The sequence below is a fragment of the Lethenteron reissneri genome, chromosome 64 (assembly GCF_015708825.2).
Source record: "Lethenteron reissneri isolate LAM-NWPU_2019-01 chromosome 64, ASM1570882v1, whole genome shotgun sequence".
Lineage (NCBI taxonomy): Eukaryota > Metazoa > Chordata > Hyperoartia > Petromyzontiformes > Petromyzontidae > Lethenteron > Lethenteron reissneri.
The window spans coordinates 7,081,821-7,100,374 of record NC_083842.1 but is presented as its reverse complement, the minus strand read 5'-3'; the positions used below and the strand labels follow the sequence as shown (position 1 = coordinate 7,100,374).

The 18,554-nt window shown below is 53.4% G+C and overlaps 1 protein-coding gene across 1 annotated transcript in view; it reads right to left on the bottom strand.

Annotated features, from left to right (window-relative positions):
* LOC133359001 (von Willebrand factor A domain-containing protein 7-like) overlaps positions 1 to 18,554 on the bottom strand; it is a 142,233-nt gene that overhangs the window by 14,591 nt on the left and 109,088 nt on the right. Inside the window, exons 14-16 of the mRNA XM_061577377.1 lie at positions 17,445 to 17,593; positions 16,240 to 16,393; positions 4,870 to 5,151 (exon numbers count right to left, since the gene is read on the bottom strand). Of these exons, the coding sequence (XP_061433361.1) occupies positions 4,870 to 5,151; positions 16,240 to 16,393; positions 17,445 to 17,593 (585 nt within the window). The remainder of the gene's footprint in view (positions 1 to 4,869; positions 5,152 to 16,239; positions 16,394 to 17,444; positions 17,594 to 18,554) is intronic.

Sequence of the window (18,554 nt, the reverse complement as noted above, 5' to 3'; positions counted from 1 at the left end):
CTTCACTTCCGGCGGTGCATCTGCAGATGGCCGCCGTCTTCGAGCCACCGTCCCGTGCACGGCTTAAGTTCTCACTACGGCGGAGGGAGGAGGGGGAGCTGCCGTTGGAATTCTACTGCTCCCTCCTGGCATTGGCGCAGGCCACATACCCTGACCTGGAGGGCAGGGCATTAGATTAATTGGCCCTCGAAAGGCTGCTTGACCTGGCGTGGGAGCTGGGGATCATTTTGTCAATTGCCAACAATCGCCAGATTACGTCATTAGCGGTGGCCGAGAACATTCGAGCGTACCTCTCTCTACGACAACAGCCCCGGATGGCGGCATGCCCGGGGGCCCCGGTGCCGGAGGGGGGGGGCCGCCCCTCAGGGGGTGGACACCCTCGCGGCCCTGGTGGTGCCTGACCGCTGCGGGAGGGGTGCGGGTGGTCGCCGGCCGGAGCAGCGGTGGCGGGCGGGACCTTCCTGTCTTCAGGACGCTGCTGCAGTGGCCTGCTTCCACTGTGGTCAGCAGGGCCACATAGAGCGGGGCTGCCGGAATGCTCCAGTGGCCTTCAGCAAGTCCTCTCCGGCTCCCTCCGGACCCTCGTCAGCATCGGCCCCCGGGCCCCAGGCGAGTCGCGACACATCACTCGCACGGCCGCTCCCCTCACCTCATGCATCTAGCGGGGCTCGGGTCCCTCATCATGGGGTTGTCTCTGGGGGGTCGGGTGCACCCTTGGCATGCTGGTTGTCATCTGCTGGGTGGCCCAGACGGATCCGCCATTTGAATTCGCTTGCGCATCGGGTGGTGGCGGTGGCTGCCGGCTCCTCGGCGATGGCAGGATGCGTGCAGGGGGTTGAAGTATGCATCTTGGTGGATACGGGAGCGTCTGCCACTATCATTTTGGAGGTCATCTTCCATTTGTTACCTGGCAGCGTGGATCCCTTACAGCTGGTTCACGGGGCTTGTGTGGCCGCAAATGGCAGTTTGGGCTTCTTGGGCCACATTGTGGCGTCGGTTCGGGTCGACGAGATTAAATTGGTAGGGCCTATTTTGGTCTCCAAGGCATTGACGGTGCCATGCCTTTTGGGGACTGACTTTTTGTCCAGTATGCCCATTCGAATTCTCGTCGACGAGGGCTGTGTGGAAATGCCGTCAGGGAGGCGGTTTCACTTTCTGCAATCGCCGACCGTTCTGTCCCCCTTGGTCGCCAGTGTACGGGCTTTGAAGAAGGCAGCTGTGATCGATTCACCGGGGTCAAAAATTCTGCTACCCCTCAGGCTGCACAGACCACTCAAATTGCGCTCTCTGGAGACGGGTATTTTTCTATCCCCCTCCAGTTACTTTTCAAAGATGGACGGGTTGGTGGGCGTTTTGACGGCCGTGTCGGGACGCCAGGACCTTTTTTTACAGGTCCTCAATTCGGGGCCCTCACCGATCGTAGTTCCATCCGGCGCCGTCCTAGCGCATGCGACCCCAGCTCCTCCACCCGAGTGCACTTCACCGGATGGAGGGGTGGTGGCGGGCGTGATGCGCCAGAGACTCCGCAACATCATCGAGAGATTCACCGATGTGTTTAGCCAAAGTAAATTTTATCTAGGTCGCACTGCCCTTCTGGAACACCACATTGATACGTGCGATTCGGCCCCTATTCGACTGAATTCCCACCACTTTAGCCCGGTGGAAAAAGAGCATGTCAGCTCGGCTGTTGACGAAATGTTGGCGGCGGACATTATCTCCCCATCCACTAGCCCTTGGGGTGCCCACATTGTGCTAGTCAAGAAACGGGACGGGAGTCTCCGGTTCTGCGTCGATTTCCGTAAATTGAACAAGATCTCGGTGGCTGATGCATATCCATTGCCTCGCATGGATGATTCCCTGGATGCCCTCTCGGGTGCTCGGCCACCCCTCCAGCTACAGCGTTGCCTATGGATTTTAGCATGGGACACCCCCGAGAGGTATGGTCCAGGTTGCAGATGGAGGATTCCTCTTTGCTTAGGCTACAACGCCACGTTGGGCGTAAGGCCCGGAGTTCTGCTTCATCGGCTGCCCCGGTGAATGTCGTGCATGACAGTCTCCTCATGCGTTGGGATGCCCAATTGGAACTCTATTGCGTGGTTGTGCCCACTAGCCTTTGAGGTAAATCAACCCGAGACATTCACGAGAAGCTTATGCACCATGGCTACCACAAGACCTTGTTGACCCTTAAACAGGACTATTACTGGCCAGGTGTAGAGGGTGACGTGGCGCTGATTTTGAAGGGTTGCCACGACTGTGCGCGGAGGAAGGCCCCAGTTGGCCAGAACCAGATCCTGCTGCAGTCCATCCGGGTTTCTTGCATTAATGAGCTTGTAGTGCTCGACGTTTTGGGCCCATTCTCAGCATCCCAACGGGGCCATAAATACCTCTTGGTGGGCGTCGAATACCTCACACGTTGGCCTGTGGTGTGGTCTTTGGTGGACCAGTCAGCCTCTTCTATCACCAAGGCATTCGTCCAGGGGTACGTGTTGAACAAGGGCATGCCGGAACAATTGCTAACCAACCAGGGGCGGAATTTCTTGTCTAGGTTGCTCAAGGAGGTGTGTGACATCCTTGGCACCAAGAAAATCTGCACCTCACCCTACCACCCCTAATCAGACGGGATGGTAGAGTGGTTGAACCGCACCCTCACATACATGCTGTACCACCACATGAACACGTCCCAGTCAGACTAGATTTCTCGCGTTAATGAGCTCGTCCCGGGGATCTTGGTGGCGTATCGGTTGGCTCTTCATGCCTCAACGGGATTCTCACCTTTTTATTTGATGTATGGTAGGGAGCCGGAGCCCCCGATGCACGTCCAGATGGACGTCAGGTCCTCCAGGAAGGGGTCGGCGGTGCTGGTACCCTTCAAGGTCGCGCTCTACCGGTTGCGTGAGGCACGGCAAGCCGATGTCGAAAATTCCACCAGCCGGCAGGCGTCTACGAAGCACCTGCCCAAACACCAGGCAGCTGGCCTCCCGTGGGTAGCGGGCCATAAGGCATGGCTGCATTGCCCCCAGGTTCCCGTTGGCACATCTCCCAAATTACATTGCCCTTGGCAGGGCCTCGTTGAGGTTGTGGAGGTCCGACGGCCGCAGTGCGATCGGATTTGGTTCGGTCTCCGGCAGTGGATAGTGCACCCATCCCGGCTCAAACGTTATGTGCCATCTACCCCTGTGGATCCATCCCCATTTCCGGAGCCGCCGGTGGGTGATGCGTTCGACGTGCCTGATTGCCCGGGTCATGATGACGGAGGCGACATCCGCCCTGTGTGTGTGCCCTCAGAGCCCTCGCAAGTGACGAAAGCAAAGGCTCCTCGGCCACCGGAGGCCCCGGCGGGGGACCTGTCGCCCGCTAACGAGCCACCTGCACTGTCGCCCGACGCCACACGAGAGAGGGGGCCGGCAGTGCATACCCGCTCGAGGGGGATGCGGCTCCGGTGATGGACTGGCCTGCCGTCATCGGACCCCAGCCAGTTCGGCGCTGCTATGGGCGAGGGGGGCCTTCGTTCTCTTTTTCTTATTAGTTGTGTTAGCTGTTGTTATGCCATGCTGCCCTTATGTTGGGGTTTCGTTCTGGTAGCCTTCATGCACATGTGTCCCCTTGGGTTGTGAGCCTTCCGTCTGGAACCAGGCCCCGCTTTCGTCATGGTTGCAGCCGGGTCAGCTGTTTTTTTTTTTTCACAGGGGGGGTGTAAAGTAGAGGACTAGTGGCGGGCATGACGTCAGGCTCGCTCTCAGGTGTGGTGACGTCACGGGAGGTGGCGTCATGCGCGCCTGCGGGCGGGGTGACGTCATGTCCCGCGAGAGTACTTAAATAGGGGACCGTGACATCAACGGGGTCTTGGCTGGAACCAGGGAACGAAGAAGGGTGGAAGCTAGAGCCAGGGGTAAAGGGATAAAAGTTTGTCAGCTTAAGAGCTAGGTGTGACTGCGCTCCTGGGTCGGCCGAGTCGGATGAACCCTCGGCCGGCGCACAGGAGGCAGCATGGGCAGCCCGCTGTATTAAGGGGCAGACAGAGTCAGGGGTCCAAGTGTAGGACCCCTTACCCTTGGGGGAAGTGTTATACCCCGTGTTATTGGCGTAAGCCCTTAAATAAACACCGGCGGAAGCCCTTACCTGTACCTCCGTCTCCGAGTCGTCAAGTGTCACTCAACATATATAAAAGGTAAATTTGTGATTATGTGTGTCTGTTCAAAATGTTTTGCGTACTTCCGGACATGCAACAAACTTGAAATTTGCCATATGGGTATTTTCCAGACTGTACACCATGTAAAAAAAAAAAATTGGGGGGGGGGCGCAATAATGCATATTTTTTGCACGGCAAGTGAGCTGTGAGATCACATCTGTCATGTCACCCACGCATGCGCAGTGCTTAGCGCGCTGCGCTACGAACCCGGCTACCCGAGTTCGATTCCCGCTCACGGCCACCACCGGTAACGATTATTTGAACCGGTCCTGGGTCTCCCCTAGGTCGACTCAGCCTCAAACGAGTAACTGGTGTGGTGTGTGAACATCGCCACTGGGGAGACAAAGGCGGCTGGGCGTGGTGAATCCAAGTTCCGGGCGAAGCCGGGTAGTAAAGCTAGTATACAATAAGTTACAGAGGAATTGGGTCATAATTTCGGAGCCAGGAACACAACCTATTTTTTCCCATGTGGTCAATTATTTGTCGGACGTAGTTTCACCCTACACAGATTGTTTTTTAGGAACATAACCCCCGCGTTCGCCGAGGTTTTCCGGTACAGTAAAGTCCATCTCTCCACTGACCATTGACTCGACAGTTTTCTTAACACCTTTAGGCCAATTCAATATAGCATGTAGTTTGTATATAACATTATATATATGGTAGTGTAGTTTCAACGGTACCTTCATGTCATAGGAGCACACACGTGTGTTCCCTGCTATGTCTGTGATGCTGATGTTTAGACTTGTGTTACAGCAGTCTCCGGAAAAGCTCTTGGTCAACGTCTTCTCGCCACCGTTGTTGCTCATGTCACCAGGTGGATCTATCATTTTGATTCCTGACCCAGTGTCATTGAAACGGATGGTCGCGTTCCACGTGCTGAATTTGCACTTGGCGCTCTCAAGCTTGTTGGGGCATTTTGTTTCGGTCAGCGTTTCGCAGGTCGGAAGATACTCATCATCATACTGTGCCGATACCAAAAGAAAAAACAATATGCGTTAAATGGAATGGAAATATGTTCGCATGCTTCAAACCATGTGGTTGCACATTTTATTTCCTTTATACATTCACTACAATGCTGAATGGGGGTCTCTGCTCATCCTTTAATTAATGGGGGTTGTTTGACCATAAATCATGACTTTTGGCAACTTGTGGGGTGAGGGTGTTGAGGGGAGGTGGATCAAGTTCAGATATACCTCAACACTGATGTCAGCTGTGGCCAGGAATTAAATAAAGGCCCGTTTTGTAGTGAGGTTCACTAACTACTGTGACACTGCTGCCCTTTGTTAATTATAGTTTAATAATTAATGAGTCAACAAAATCACATGCCTAGTTTAAACTGACCAGCTCACACTTTTCTATAAAACAGCGGTGAATTTAGTTTACACTGAGCATATGATTATGTTGGGCTTACTTTATTTATTGAACTATAATTAACATAGGGCAGCAATGTCACAGAAAAAAGTTAAGAACTCGAACATTGATCAAGAACCAGTTAATATCAAATCACTTTCCAATATGGAAGATTCAGAATATATATTATTGCAAAACGAATAGGCAGTATAAAACATAATATCTAAATTGTCACATATGTGTAAAGGAGAGCAGACACAAGATTGCAGGGGTCTCGTCCTTTAATCCTTTTCTTCCATCCACACCTGTCCCCAGCCGTCCCAATATCGTTCCCGCCAAAGGCCCCCTCTTCCCGCCCGTTCTCTCCTTATATCTCCTCGATCACCCCTCCCACTAACCCACCTTTTGGTGGGAATCCTTCCCCTGACACCTCTACATCACCCCCCCCCCCCCCCCCGGAGAAAAAATAACCATCCTCGGTTCTGCCTCCCCCATGGACCATTTAAATCTCCCCATGCCTCCCACCACTGACAGTGACGACAGCCCTTAACCCCCCCACAACCATACAATGCAATATAACACGACAAAATAAATTGCGCGGCCTGCCCAGGTCTCCAGCCAGCATCCCGTAACAGCCCGGACATCCACAGGCAGCAGATGACCGTGGCGGCCCCCTCCTTCGAAGGCCCTCTCGTCGCGGTCCCTGGTTCGGTGGTGCCGGTGTCGCCTTGCCTGGCGCCGCTGTCTCTCCGGCCCCCGCTCGTGCCGCCGCTCCGTCAGGCCTCACATGAGAGATGTATGGCTTAAGGCGGGTGGGGTGTACAAACCATCATCGCTTACCCAGTTGGACCTGGACGCACTGCGGTCGGAGTGCTTTAATGACCTCGACCGGCCCTTTCCAGGGTCGGTGCAGCTTTGGTGAGAGGCCAACCGGCACCTGAGGACAGTGTAGCCATGCCTGGTCCTCGACTTTAAAGGGCTTGGCTGTCACTGTCCTCTCCCGTATCCGTACATTACTCTCTTGGCTCGTGGCCGATGCGGCCTCGGCTGCTTGGCGGGCCTCTCTCAAATAAATGAGGGAGGCTTTAGTGCCTTCGGCCATGCGTCAGCTCTTGCGGGAATGTCCATCAGCTGCACCTCAATAGGCGGAACGGGATCCCGTCCATACATCAGGAAAAACGGCGAGAACCCCGTCGCCGCGTGCGGGGCCACCCTGTACGCCACTAAGACCGATGGAATGTGGAGGTCCCAGTCGGAATGGTTTTCGTCCACCACTTGGGACAGCATAGCCGCTATGGTGCGGTTAAGCCGCTCTACCATCCCATCGGTCTGGGGATGATACGGAGATGTTCGGACCTTTTTAGTGCCCAGGATAGAGCAGACGTCCTTCAATAGCTGTGAGGAAAAATTCCTGCCCTGATCCGTGAGCAACCGCTCCGGTGCCCCCTTATCAAGGACATAGCCTCCCACGAAGGCATCGGCGATGGTCTGTGCCATTTGGTCCGGGAAGGCCCACGCCATCGGCCACCTCGTGCAGTACTCGACTCCAACCAACAGGTATTTATTTCCCCGTGGCGTGACCGGCAGTGGTCCCAGGATGTCCAACGCAACCAATTCGTTGACCCTGGTCACCGTGATGGGCTGTAGGGGCGCCCGGCTTACCCGGGGTGGCGGCTTTCGCCGCACACATTCGACGCAGGTAGCGACCCATCGATACACATCAGCGGTCATACCTGGCCATAAGTACCGACCCTGTAATGTGTACAGTGTCTTCCGCCCCGCCAGGTGCAGCAGCTGGCGGCCGTGTACGTCCATAACCAATTGTTGACGCAGCGACTCCGGAACTACCAGGCATCGCTGGCGCCCTGTCGGGTCCCATCGCATGAGGAGGTCCTCCCATACGATGTACTCCTCCCCCCCTGCCTCTGCTGAGGCGCATAGCGTTCGCAGTGGGGCTTCCTCCAGCTGTAGCCGTCTACAATCGTCCAAGGTCAGCCCCAGGTCGTGGTCGGTCAGCTGGACCTCACCCTGTGCGCCCTCCGCCGTGCGTACAGGAGCAATGACCGTCCCCTCCGGCCTCGCCTCCTTGCAGCGTGCCCCGCCTGTGGTGCATGCACAAGGGCCCTGGGGCGCCAGTCGGGACAATGCGTCTGCGTTGGCATGTCTGGTCCCTTTGCCATGCACAACTTGGTACCTGTACTCCTGCAGGCGCTCTATCCATCTGGCCAGCTTGCCCGAAGGCTGGTCGATACGGAGCGAATACTGCGAGGCCGCGTGGTCAGTGCGGACCGTAAATTTGCGACCATACAGGTAGGGTCGGAATTGCTGCACGAAGTGAACGACTGCCAGGAGTTCCCTACGTGTGACGCAGTAGCGCTGCTCCGCTGATGAAAGCACGCGACCACCGTAGGCGCTAACCACCTCCCGACCCTGCTGGACTTGCGACAAAACAATGCCGTTGCCCACATCGCTGGCGTCCGTGTCCAGGATAAAGGGGAGGCCAAAATCCGGAAAGGCCAATGGTGGTGCATCTGTCAGACGTGAGCGCAGCTGCTGGAATGCCTCTTCCTCCAGAGGGCCCCAATAAAACCTCTGGTTCTTCGCCGTCAACACGTGCAAGGGCTTGGCAATGGTTGCGAAGTTGGGTACAAACCGACGGTAGTAAGAAACGAAACCCACAAACCGGCGTACCTCTGGAACCATTGTGGGAACAGTCCAGGCCCTCACGCAGGCCGTCTTTTCCGGGTCTGTAGCCACTCCAGACTCACTGACGACGTGGCCCAAGTAGCGTACCGACGACTGCATAAGGTGGCACTTCGACGGCTTGAGCTTCAAGTTCGCGTTCCGGAACCGCAGGAATACCTGACGTAATCGGTCAATGTGTTCCTCGAATGATCGGCTGAAGACAATGACGTCATCCAGGTAGATGAGGCACGTTTCCCATTGGAGGCCTGCTGAGGCCAACTCCATTATGCGTTGGAACGTCGCCGGCGCAGTCTGGAGGCCCATAGGCAGGCAGTTGAACTCAAACAGGCCCTGTGGTGTCCGGAACGCTGTTTTAGGCCGGGAGTCTGCGTCTAGTGGGACCTGCCAGAACCCGGACAATAAATCCAGCGTACTGAAAAAATGTTGCTCCCGCCAGTGCATCCAATGAGTCGTCGATACGTGGTAGGGGATATGCGTCGGCCAGCGTGACGGCATTGAGGCATCGAAAGTCCACACAGAATCTCAGTGACCCATCTGACTTCTTGACTAGGACGACCGGTGCCCCCCAGGGACTCGAGGATGGAGAAATTATGTCGGACCGCAGCATCTCCTGCACCGCTTGTTGAATGTGCCCCTTTTCCATTGGGCTCATTCTATATGTGTTTTGGCGCAGGGGTGCGGCATCTCCCGTGTTGATGTGGTGCTGCGACAGATTTGTGCGCCCTAGGTCGAACGGTCCCCGGCTGAATACGTCCGAGAACTCCTGCAATAACGAGTGCAGCTGCTGTTTCTGGTCGGGCGGCAATCCCGGCTCAGGCCCCGCCAGCTGGTCCATCCACGATTCGGCCCCTCTGTCCTCGGACTGGCTGATGCTGCCTACAAGCTCGGGCTCTGTCCCTGGGGCTCCTAGTGACAAGGGACTAACGTGGGCCAGAACTGTTCCCTCCTGCACCGTCGCTGTTCTATCAGAGGTGTTCAGCACCTGAATGAACAGATGCTGGTTCCTCTGTACAATAGTTTCGGCTCCCACCAGCGCATGGCGATCCATGGCAGCTGACGCCGGAGACACCAGGATGGGTGAGTCTGGTCGGGCTGTCACGAGGGGGGACCGATATTGCAGCGGAATTAGCATCTGGACTGCCGGGGAATGGAGACAGACTTACTGACCAGAGCCTGCACGTAGGGTACACCCCGGCTGGCTCCCTCCGCCTTTAGGAAATGGAGATGCGTTCCCTGGACTTCCACCCGCCCATTGGCCAGATCGATTTTCATTGGCATCCGCCTCAGAAAGTCCGTCCCCAACAGGCAGGGTACGGGCAATGTTGCGGAGACAAGGATGGGTCCTGCTACCGAAAGCTGCCCAATCTGTATCGGGGCTTCAACCTGGCCCAGGAAGCCCATGCTGCCTCCATTTGCTGCAATGAACGTTGTCTTGACGGGGACTAAAGGTCGGATTTTATCCAGCAGCATCTCGTGCATGGTGCTCGAGATGATCGTGGCTGATGCCCCCGTATCCACCAAGATACGTGCCGACACTCCCGCGATTTCACCGACCAGGACCGAGGTTCCTGACGTGGCTGCTACCACCCGCCTTGCCAGCTTCCTCCAATGTGTGGCTGAGTCCGGCCACTGACCAGGCAGCGTCTCGTTATCCTGTGGTGCATGGTGAGATGATGGGGGATGGATGTGAATGGACCGAAGATGGGGTTCCTCCCTTTGGAGTGCGTTGCAGCAGGGTGAACGCGCCCTTGTTACATAGTGTGGGCTTCCCCCTGGGTTGCGAGCTGGGCTCTCTATGTGGTGCAAATTGCCCCCCCTTGGTGACGCATGATGGGCCCCCCTTGTGGTGTGGGGGGGCCCCCCCATTGTAGGGGGCGGTGGGGACTGGGGGGTGGGCCTTCCCATGAGCCCCTCCCTTCTCCCCTCCCTTTCCTTTGTCACGGGGGCGTGGTCCCCCTGGTTCCGTCTCGCTCCGCCGCAAAGCGGTGGTGAGGCGGGCCGTGGAACTGCTCCAGGGTGCAATGTCAATTTTGTGGGCTGCCTCCGCCCCAGGGCCGTTGCCCCTGGCAACTCGCCGGCGTTGCAGGTAACTGGTGACGTCACGCCCGCCGGCGACGTCACGCCCGCCCGCGAAACCACACCCGCCCGCGACGTCACGCCCGCCCGCGAAACCACGCCCGCCCGCGAAGTCACGCTCGCCCGCGACGTCACGCCCACCCGCGAAACCACACCCGCCCGCGACGTCACCTCCGCCCGCGACGTCACCTCCGCCCGCGACGTCACGTCCGCCCGCGACGTCACCTCCGCCCGCGACGTCACCTCCGCCCGCGACGTCACCTCCGCCCGCGACGTCCCTCCCGGCCTCGGCGCGACTCCCGGCGCGGTCCCCGGCCTCGGCACGATCCCCGACGCGGTCCCCGGCCTCGGCGCAATTCCCGGCGCGATCCACGGCCCCGGCGCAATTCCCGGCGCGATCCGCGACACCACTTTCGGCCGCGACGTCACTTCCGGATGCAACGTCACGTCCGTTCGCGACGCCACTCCGGGTCGCGATGCCACTTCTGGTCGCGACGCGATCACCGGCCCCGGCGCTATCCCCGGCGCGATCCCCTTTCCCCGACCAGGACAGTGGGGACCGGGAAACGACACCGCCGGCGCCCACCCCGAGGAGACTCCAGGTGAGTTCGCGGCGTCAGAATTGTAATTGCTCGGCCCGACCGAGAGGCCGGGCGGGACGGCGTCACTCGCCTGGATCCTGTCGGCGTTCGGCCCCGGCGGGTTCCAGGTGACGTTGGCGGCCTCCGGCTCCGTGCGGCACCCCCTCGCCACATGCCCCTCTCGACCACAACGGTGGCAGACCCACAGGGCGTTTCGTCGGGGGGGCTCGGCGTGATGTTGTAGAGGCGGCTGCCAGCGACGCGGCGGCTGGTCGCGCCCCTGGTCCCTCTGCTCCGCCAGTCCCCGGATCGCCGCGTACACCTCCCGCAGCGATGGCTCCGGCTCAGACATCGGGGGTCCGTTCCCAGCTGCCCCACAGGTAGCCTGTGGCGACGGTTCAGGTTTGGCGGTTGGTGTCGCTGGACCCAGTAGCGCCGCGGCAACGGCTCGGCTGTTCCCCCCCGCCGCGCCAGCCACCCGGCCCACGGGTGGCGCCCGGCCCATGACCTGCTCGTGGGCTTGGATGGTCCGGGCAGCCCACAGCGAGGTGCGTTCCCCCGGCGTCACCACGGGCATTACAACGCCGGCGCGGCAAGCGTAGGCGATGAGGTGCTCGACCACGAGGTCCTCGAGCGCTTCTTCAGCCAGGCGAGGGAAAGCTCTCCTCGCCAACACGAGCAGCGCACCCCTGTAGGCTAAAGGGGATTCTTTAGCCCCTCGCTGGCGATCCTGGAACCGTTTAAAGGCTCCTTCCGCCGGGCAATAGATCTCCCCCAAAGCCTCGTAGGCCGCCTGTAGCGTGGACTTGCTGTGCGAGGGAAGGGAGGTGTAAGAGGAGAGTGCTTCTTCGCCCAGAACGGATGGCAGCGCTCGTAGTGCCTCTTCGTCTGTCCACTCGAGAGCGTGGAAGGCAGCCTCGAATCGGCGGACAAACCCCTCCCAATCTTCTTCCTCAGCCACGAACTTGTCGACGGGCCCCAGCCGATGCGGCCGTCCTGCCACCTGCTCTCCGTGTTGGGTGTTTAGCCCTGGGGGTTTTGGCGGGAGCGGCGGCGGCTGGCGTGACGAGGTTGGTTGCGGCTCCTGCCCGGCTGGCTGGTCAGCCTCCGGGTCCCGTGGCCTCTCCTCCCGTAGTATGCGTGGTGGGCCCCCCATAGGGAGCCTCTGCAGTAGCTCCTGGAGTGCCCTCTCCACGCGGGCCATGCGGTTCTCCATGGGGTCCTCCAGGTGATCCGGGCCCCCTGCTGCTGCTTCTGATAGCAGGCCCCCTTGTTTTCTGGGATGGGAAGGATCCCCGGCCTCTGCTTCCTCTTCCCTTGGCTCTTTTCCGCGGGGATTCTTCTTTGTAGCCATTGTAATCCCACCGCTGCCACCAGATGTAAAGGAGAGCGTACACAAGATTGCAGGGGTCTCGTCCTTTAATCCTTTTCTTCCATCCACACCTGTCCCCAGCCGTCCCAATATCGTTCCCGCCAAAGGCCCCCTCTTCCCGCCCGTTCTCTCCTTATATCTCCTCGATCACCCCTCCCACTAACCCACCTATTGGTGGGAATCCTTCCCCTGACACCCCTACATATGTCTGATGTGAGCTAATATCATTCGTTAATATCTCTGAGTGCAGTTTCCACAGTACCTTCATGTCATAGGAACACATATGCGTGTTCCCTGCCATGTCCGTAATGCTGATGCTCAGAGTTGTGTTGCAGCAGTCTCCGGAATAAGTTTCATTCCACACATTGACACCAATGGTGCCATTCATGAGGCCAGGAGGATCAATCGCTTTAATTCCGGATCCCGTGTCATTACAACGGATTGTTATGTTCCAGAAATTTGATCGGCACTTGGCATACTCAGTCGTGTACCTGCATTTGTTTTTCACCAAAGTTTCGCATAGAGGCCACGCATCATCATTGTACTGTGTTGATACAAAAACAAATGTGAATGTTCTGATTTGAACCTGAGCAAAAATAAATTCATATTTGGTATGTGTAAAATGTTGCTCTCATTATAGCATATACACAATCGTATAACACCAAAATCTCACCCATCGCGGATTTAACCATTTGCACCCTATTTATTGAGGTAGTGTATAGTTCGCCTAGGCCTCGGCAAGGTAAGGTAAAAGTTAAAAGGTAAAAACTACGAGCCTACCTTTACCCTACCTTTTACCTTACCACAATACAATCACTCTACCATACCTTTCCCCTTTAGCAAGTATAGGTAAAAGGTAAAAAGCAACGAGCCTACCTTTTACCCTACCTTTTACCCTTACCCCATACAAATTACCCGATTACAGGGTAATTACTAGGGAACTACACATGAACAAAGTTTATAATGGTAAATGCTAGGTAGAGCGCTTTATTCATATAGAATACTCTCGATTATTCCAATTTTACATGTTTGGTGTCGTTATCATTGTTGTTGTTGTCGTTGTTGTCATTGTTGTCGTCGTCGTTGTTGTATCCTCAAATCTTGTAACTCAATTTTTACCCACTTCCTAATGTGGTATCGACTGCAAACTTGGTATACTTATTTCATACTGATGACAATACTATATTCTATCATTAAAAATCTATATTTTTAAACATTATTTTGTATATGTTATGTTTCGGCTTGGGTCTAATTGTCCACGCTCAACTGACGTTGGCTGTAATTGGCCACGGTCCCTTACGTTATGGCAAGCTTCGGGGCCACTTCCTGGAGTCGTGGAGTTCTGCCATTAATAGTAAATTTAATAAAAGCGTGATTTTAAAAACGTTTTTAAAAATTTTATTCATTGAATGAAGGCCACGGACAGCGCCACGGAGCTTTTAGTGGTAAACTAGGTACTGTATTTACCGGGTAATACTTCGCGCTACCTTTACCCTACCGGGTAATTCTTCTGAGCTACCTTTACCCTACCCTTTACCTTACCCCTTGGCATGTCGACACCTTTACCCTTTACCTTTACCCTTTTACCCGGTAAAAAGGGTAAATTACCTTACCTTGCCGAGGCCTAAGTTCGCCAATCGCACCGCTGTGGCTCAATCATTCGCGGTTGACCGCGGTATTCCTGTATGCATTGTAAAGAAGTATTGTACAGGCATTCTAACTGCACACTGCTTGTAATTGTAATATGAGGATATATCCGGCTCACTGACGTATCACAACTCGTCATGGTGATTGGCTCTGCCGGTCCTGGTTTACAGCCAATGGGGGGAAGCCTGGGGGCATGGCCCTGACATGATGGAAAGGTGACAGCTATAAGGATTGGTTCTGCTGGCTTTGGCCACAGCCAATGGGGAGATGAGTCAGGGGCCTGGTCCCGGGAGATGACGAGGGAGCCTGGAAGATTCCATGCAGGCTAACGAGGATTGGCGGAAACGTACCACGTGACCCAGGTATTAAATAGGGGTGGAGACGAACGACTTGTGGTCAGAACGGGAACGAACAGAGGGGGAAGGCCATGCAGGAGCGGGTCTCCGAGTTGCCACGTGGCAGTGCGTCTCTCTCTCTATATCGGTCCCTTCACGCTGCCTAGCAAGTAGCGTGGAGTAACTGTAAGATAAGTTGAATAAAAGACGAATTCCCGAAGTTGCCTCAACGAGCTTTATTACAATGGTGTCAGAAGTATCTTCTGAGACCGTTTGGACGATCCTTCAAGATGTCCAAGCACCTCAGGAAGAAGAACCCACCGGACCCTCCGTCGGAGTAAGAAGTTGAGGCGGACAAGGACGAACTGCTGGGAGCTGCGGGTCCTCTGCCTCCGGCTGCTGCTCTCCTCGACGCCGCTCATCGCCGACAGGCTGGAGAAGCGACGGCCTCGACGGCGGACGAGGGATGGCGGCTAATGGTGGAGCAGATCGAGTCGCTCCGCGCGATTTTTCTGAATCTGGTGACGGCGGTCGCATCTTCAGCGGCCCTTGGTCGGCCACGTGGGTTTCAGCCGAGTGCCGATGACCAGGAATTTCAGCGGGAATCGACATCCGCCATTGCTCCTGCCGCGCGGGGAGAGGCCTCCATCCTGGGCGAGGCGGCTGCGATGGAGCCGCTGGACGCCATCTTGGGAGGGGCTGCTGCAAGGCGGCCGCTGGACGCCATCTTGGGCGGGGTTGTCGCCACGCGGCCGCCGGACGCCATTTTGATGGAGCCGCGAAGAACGCGGGAAGCGGGAATGGAGATGCTCGAGGCGTCGGACATTCACCACGGACATCGCCTTCCTCAAATCAAGGAATTTATCGCCTGGGGCGATTGGAGTGCCTTCACGTGGCGCTTCGAGTCGGCCTTTAGATCCGTTCGATTATATTGAACACTGTACAAAGTATTAGCAATATTTTACATAAAAAATGTGAAACCAAATATAAAACCAAACCCTAGTTTTCGCATTTGTCTTTAAGTTTGTCGATCGCGGATTTGCCAATTGTGGCTATTTTCAAAACGTAATTCGCGATTGACAAGAGTTTGGTGTACTAATAATATGGTATAACGTTTCAGGCATTGGAGTTTTTAATTGTTTGAGTTTGAAATTGTATAACAGTCATAAGCATTTCAGGTGATGTACAAAACCCCTGGTTCATATTTTTCTGGTTACCCTTCTTGGTCATTGAAAAACGTTTTATTTACCATCTATCTCTCTTGTCAAATGGCAAATAAAGGTTGCATGACGTTCACTGGACCTACAAATATGGAATGCTAAACTTAAATCACTTCGACTAATCTCCCATTCATAGTATTATTGGCGTATCTCATTTTCGTCACAGTATTTTATAGGCATGAATCACATCTTGCCAATACAGTTTGCACTCTTGAACACTGTATTTTTATGCATCTGACAAAAATGCAGGACTTTTGATATATTGGGAAGACTTGCATATTTATCAGGGAATCTACCTCAAAGAGGATGATAATGAGAAAACCAAGACAGGTGGCAAACATACTTGCATTCAGGGGATCTATTGGCAATGCCTGGTAATAAAATTGAGTTTGGTCAATATGCATTAACCTATAAGCACTAAAATGGAGTGAATGAAAGCCATAAAAAACGCAATAAAATAAAAAACCACAAGTGTTGAGGGAATTAAACCAACTGACATAAACACTGAGTAAAAGAAAGCACTGGGTAGGAGGGAGAGTAAAACGTGGAGCCTTAAAATAAAATACCGGGCATAAATCGCTCGGGAAAACATTGTGCATGGGAGTACAATGTACTCATGTGCTCTAACACGACAGCCACGTGGTCCACGTAAGTGCCGACGGAGGCTTTGCTGAATTATTTTATATCTTTTTTCGCGTCGGCCTCACTAAATGCAAAACGCAGCTTGGCCGGGTTTGGGGATTTTACTATACAGTATTATTACCTTTAGAATTTCTGCTTGAGTAACTATGAAGTTGGACGTGGAGTTTGCTCCCTGCACTACCAGTGAAATTGTACCAAAAATTCCGATTCCCATGGCGGAATTGGCTTCCAGCTTCAGCGTTAAAATCACAGAGCTGTTCCTGCTGATGTTGAATCTGCACAAGCACCAACCAATCCAAGTTTATAAATATAACAATTTTTTTGACACAGTGACAAACTTAAACATATTTGAAAAACAGTTACACAAAGATTACTCATTATAGTAATAATTTCTAACCCTTTTTGAATCCACTGAAAGTTAATAAGTGGCGTGTATTGACGTGGATTTCCATAAAGCATTTGATTCGACAAAGCAAGATATAACGTGGGCAACAGTAACAGCATATGGAGTAGGGTAAAGACTGCTATAGATTTTGCAGGATGTAGGTGAAAGGTCAAATGAATCCCAACAACAATAGGTATGTAAGAGAGAGATGCACTATCACCAAACCACTTCGTCACATACTGGGGAAGAGTGATGGATGCCATTCAGAAGAACAGCTCATGAACATTTGTGCAAGGAAAAAGAATAAATAACCTGAGATTCGCGAACAACATAGATCTGATGGAAGAACGATGTGTTGTACTGCAGGAAAGTGTTCATAAGCTAAATAAGTCAGGAAAAGATGTAGGTCTGAGGATTAACGTGGAAAAGACGAAGATGATGGTGTTCAGAAGGGAGGACATTAAGAGAGAAGGAATAATAAAAAGCAGCAGTATTGTGAATGGTAAGGCATTTGTATACTCTTTGGTTCTTTCGATAAAGTCACGTAGGTATAAAATAAAAACAATCACGACGTTTCGGGTGCAACACAAGCGTCTGTCATCAGGTGGGAAAGCATGATCTGCTGCTGAGGCAGACTGTTTTAAAAAGTTTGAAATGGGTGTAGCCCAAGGGTCATAACGAAGTGGGCGTGGCTAGTGATGTTAATGTGAGAAATTAGCATGTAACTGTAAGAACGGAGAGCGACCTCCTCGACGAGGGCACGGAATTGGCTATGTTAACGTGAGAGATTAGCATGTTAATGTAAGATCGAAGAGTGGTGCAATCCTAAGGCATGAGAGTGCAATTCAAAGGACATGTTAGCATGAGAGATCTGCATCTATGAGATGCTGTTCTGTTTTCTTTTAACAATTGCTATAGGAGTGCGAGAAAATTATGGATACCTGTTTGAAGGGAAAATTGTTACAATGAAGCCAGCGTCTGCACTGGCTGTAGCTTCGAATGTGTCGGCATCACCAGAGTTGGTGACGGAGATGTTGAGATAGGCCGGAGTGCCATTGATAAGTTTGGGGTAGAGCTCTTGTGAAACAATCTGTGGAAGGCAATTCCATAACAAATTAACGATTTTGTATGGTTCTATAAGACCAGGGGTGGCAATTTTTTCATTAATTATTATATATATATTTAAATATCAAAGTAGGATAGTAATGGGGAACTTAAAATAATCAAAAGCATCAATTTGGAGAATATAAATAACAATAAGCAGATAATGTATCATTTATATCTTACACAACCCATCAACCACACGGCCTTCTGGGAGTGCATAATTTCAGGAGAATTGCTTTATGTAAAGCAAACTCTTCATTGGTTTCGACATGCAGCTTCTCATCAATAGTCAGGCTTGATGGAATCAATGCTGGTGAACTTCCGATCGTATAGGCTATCTTCATGATATGAGTCCAAGTTCGACAAAATATAATATAATACATAACTAAAAATAATAATCACCGTTGTTGTGTATAATATACTTAAAATACATAAGCAGACAATCTATTTATATATAAGGAAAATTTGTGACAATGTGTGTCTGTTCAAAATGTTAAGCATACTTCCCGACATGCAACAAACTTGAAATTTGCCATGCGGGTACCTTCCAGACTGTACACCATGCAAAAATTATAAAAATAGACTTTTGTAAAAAAAAAAAATTGGGGGGGGGGGGCACATTAATGCATATTTTTTGCACGGCAAGTGAGCTGTGACGTCACATCTGTCGTGCTTAGCGCGCTGCGCTACAAACCCGGCGACCCGAGTTCGATTCCCGCTCACGGCCACCACCAGTGACGATTATTTTAACCTGTTCTGGGCCTCTCCTAGGTCGACTCAGCCTCCAATGAGTAACTGGTGTGGTGTGTGAACATCGCCACTGGGGGGACAAAGGCGGCCGGGCGTGGTGAATCCAAGTCCCGGGTGAAGCCGGGTAGTAAAGCTAGTGTCTCTATATATTTTTCTCTCCACAACCAAAATAACACTTTATTACACAACTCATGAGA